Source organism: Sinocyclocheilus rhinocerous, unplaced genomic scaffold, assembly GCF_001515625.1.
Source record: "Sinocyclocheilus rhinocerous isolate Xijiao unplaced genomic scaffold, SAMN03320098_v1.1 scaffold1696, whole genome shotgun sequence".
Lineage (NCBI taxonomy): Eukaryota > Metazoa > Chordata > Actinopteri > Cypriniformes > Cyprinidae > Sinocyclocheilus > Sinocyclocheilus rhinocerous.
Genome location: NW_015628374.1, coordinates 262,380 through 264,351, shown reverse-complemented (window position 1 = coordinate 264,351; position 1,972 = coordinate 262,380). Strand labels below are relative to the sequence as shown.

General features: G+C 48.8%; 1 protein-coding gene across 1 annotated transcript in view; it reads left to right on the top strand.

The window, feature by feature from the left end:
• Window positions 1–1,738, top strand: part of clcf1 (cardiotrophin-like cytokine factor 1) — a 14,620-nt gene extending 12,882 nt beyond the window's left edge. Inside the window, exon 3 of the mRNA XM_016549420.1 lies at window positions 426–1,738. Within this exon, the coding sequence (XP_016404906.1) occupies window positions 426–1,334 (909 nt within the window). The 3' untranslated portion in view covers window positions 1,335–1,738. The remainder of the gene's footprint in view (window positions 1–425) is intronic.
• Window positions 1,739–1,972: the final 234 nt, after the last annotated feature.

Sequence of the window (1,972 nt, the reverse complement as noted above, 5' to 3'; positions counted from 1 at the left end):
AATGGCGCTACAGGGTGATGCAGAGGAGACGAATTGTTGAATAAAATCGTTATTTTAGTTTTCTTTGAGTGCAAAAAGTATTCTCGTAGCTTAGTAAAATTACGGTTGAACCCCTGATGTCACATGGATTATTTTACAGATCTCCTTGCTACGTTTCTGGACCTTGATCGTGGTAATTACATTGCTGTCTATGGGAGAGTCAGAGAGCTCTGGGAACTCATCAAAAATATCTTAATTTGCGTTCCGAAGATGAACGAAGGTCTTATGGGTCTGGAACGACATGAGGGCGAGTAATTAATGACAGAATTTTCATTTTGGGTGAACTAACCCTTTAAGGGGTCTTTTATATAACTCTAAAAGGACATCCAAAATGCAACAGATTCGCATGTTGATTAATATGTTTTCTCCTCATCTCTGGTCCCCAGCTGTCCTATCTTGGCCCTCCATTCAGCGATCCCGGCTTCTCCCCTCCACGTCCCAACAGCTCCTCTCTGTCCGTTCCCAGCGCAGCCACGCGGGTGGACTTGTGGCGAGGGCTGGAGAACGGCGCCCGTCTGGCGCAGAACCAGCACGCGTACAGCGTTCTCCTGTGCGCCGTGAGGGAGCTGGCGCGCTCCACCCTGTGTCCGTACCTCCAGAGCTCCCTCCTGCACTTCTGCTCCGGCCTCAGCGGACTGCTGGGCTCCATATCCGGTCTGATGAACGCCCTGGGCTACACCAGCCTCCCGCCCTCCACGCCCGCTCATGGATACGCCCCACTTCTGTCCTCACAGTTTCAGGGCGTGAGCGAGAACAGCCCCGCTCCTCTGCGGAGTTACGTGCCTCGAGGCATTCAGCCCGCCTCGGGCGTGAGAGAGGGAACGACTCGGGCGGATCTCAAGCGGGACAGAGAGAGGGGCAGGAGAGGAAGGAGAAAAGAAGGAGAGAGCAAAGAGGAGGGAGAGAAGGAGGAAGGAATGGAGAGATGGGGCAAACGGAGAAGACTATTGAGTGTGGACGAAGAGAAAACGATACAACTGAACATGAACTACACAGCTTTAAAATTCGGAGATGGATACAGAAAGCATCCCGTACTCTTTTCGTCGCCATCTCTGCAACTTCGTCGACCTATTCGCTCCATTCCCTCATCTCAAGCCGGCCTCTCTCCTCTCTCGCTTCTGTATCAGTACGCTGAGGTTCACTCTTTGCTGGCGGCCCCCGTGTTGTCGTCCCATCCCGTCCCGAATGACTTCTCACGGAAGGTGGAGGGATTCTGGGTTCTGCGAGAGCTGCAGAGCTGGCTGTGGAGATCGGCGAAAGACTTCACCAGACTGAAGAAGCGGCTGCGCGTTTGAGACAGAACAAAGGCTCCGTTCCAAAACCTAGTGAGCTGCCTTCTAACAAGGCAGCGAGATTCTCAAGCAAGAAACGTTAATTGCGATATAAATGGCCAGCTATGAGGTCTCCGAGGAATTATGACTTTTTTCATATTCAGAAATAGAATCAGACGTTCTCTGAATGGCTAATTAGCACTTTAAAACTCCTATGAATGTCTGCATGTATAATTCAGTTTAGACGGTTTGCCTAGATTGTTCGGTGTCTGTGGTGTGAACGGGGGGTTGAGAGAGCAGGCACAGCCTCTGCTGTGTTGCCAGATCCAGTTATTATAAGGCGTCTTTTTTCCCGCTTAATGTGACACTTTAGGAACTCAAAAAAAGTGGGAAGTTGCAGGTTAACGATATCTTCATTTTGCATTTTTTTTGGTTTATACTATTTTTGGGGCGGCTTGTTTTTGCTTGCTTCTGTAGCAATACCTGGCAACACAGCAAGAAACGTTAATTGCGATATAAATGGCCAGCTATGAGGTCTCCGAGGTATTATGACTTTTTTCATATTCAGAAATAGAATCAGAAGTTCTCTGAATGGCTAATTAGCACTTTAAAACTCCTCCTATGAATGTCTGCATGTATAATCCAGTTTAGACACAGCTTTA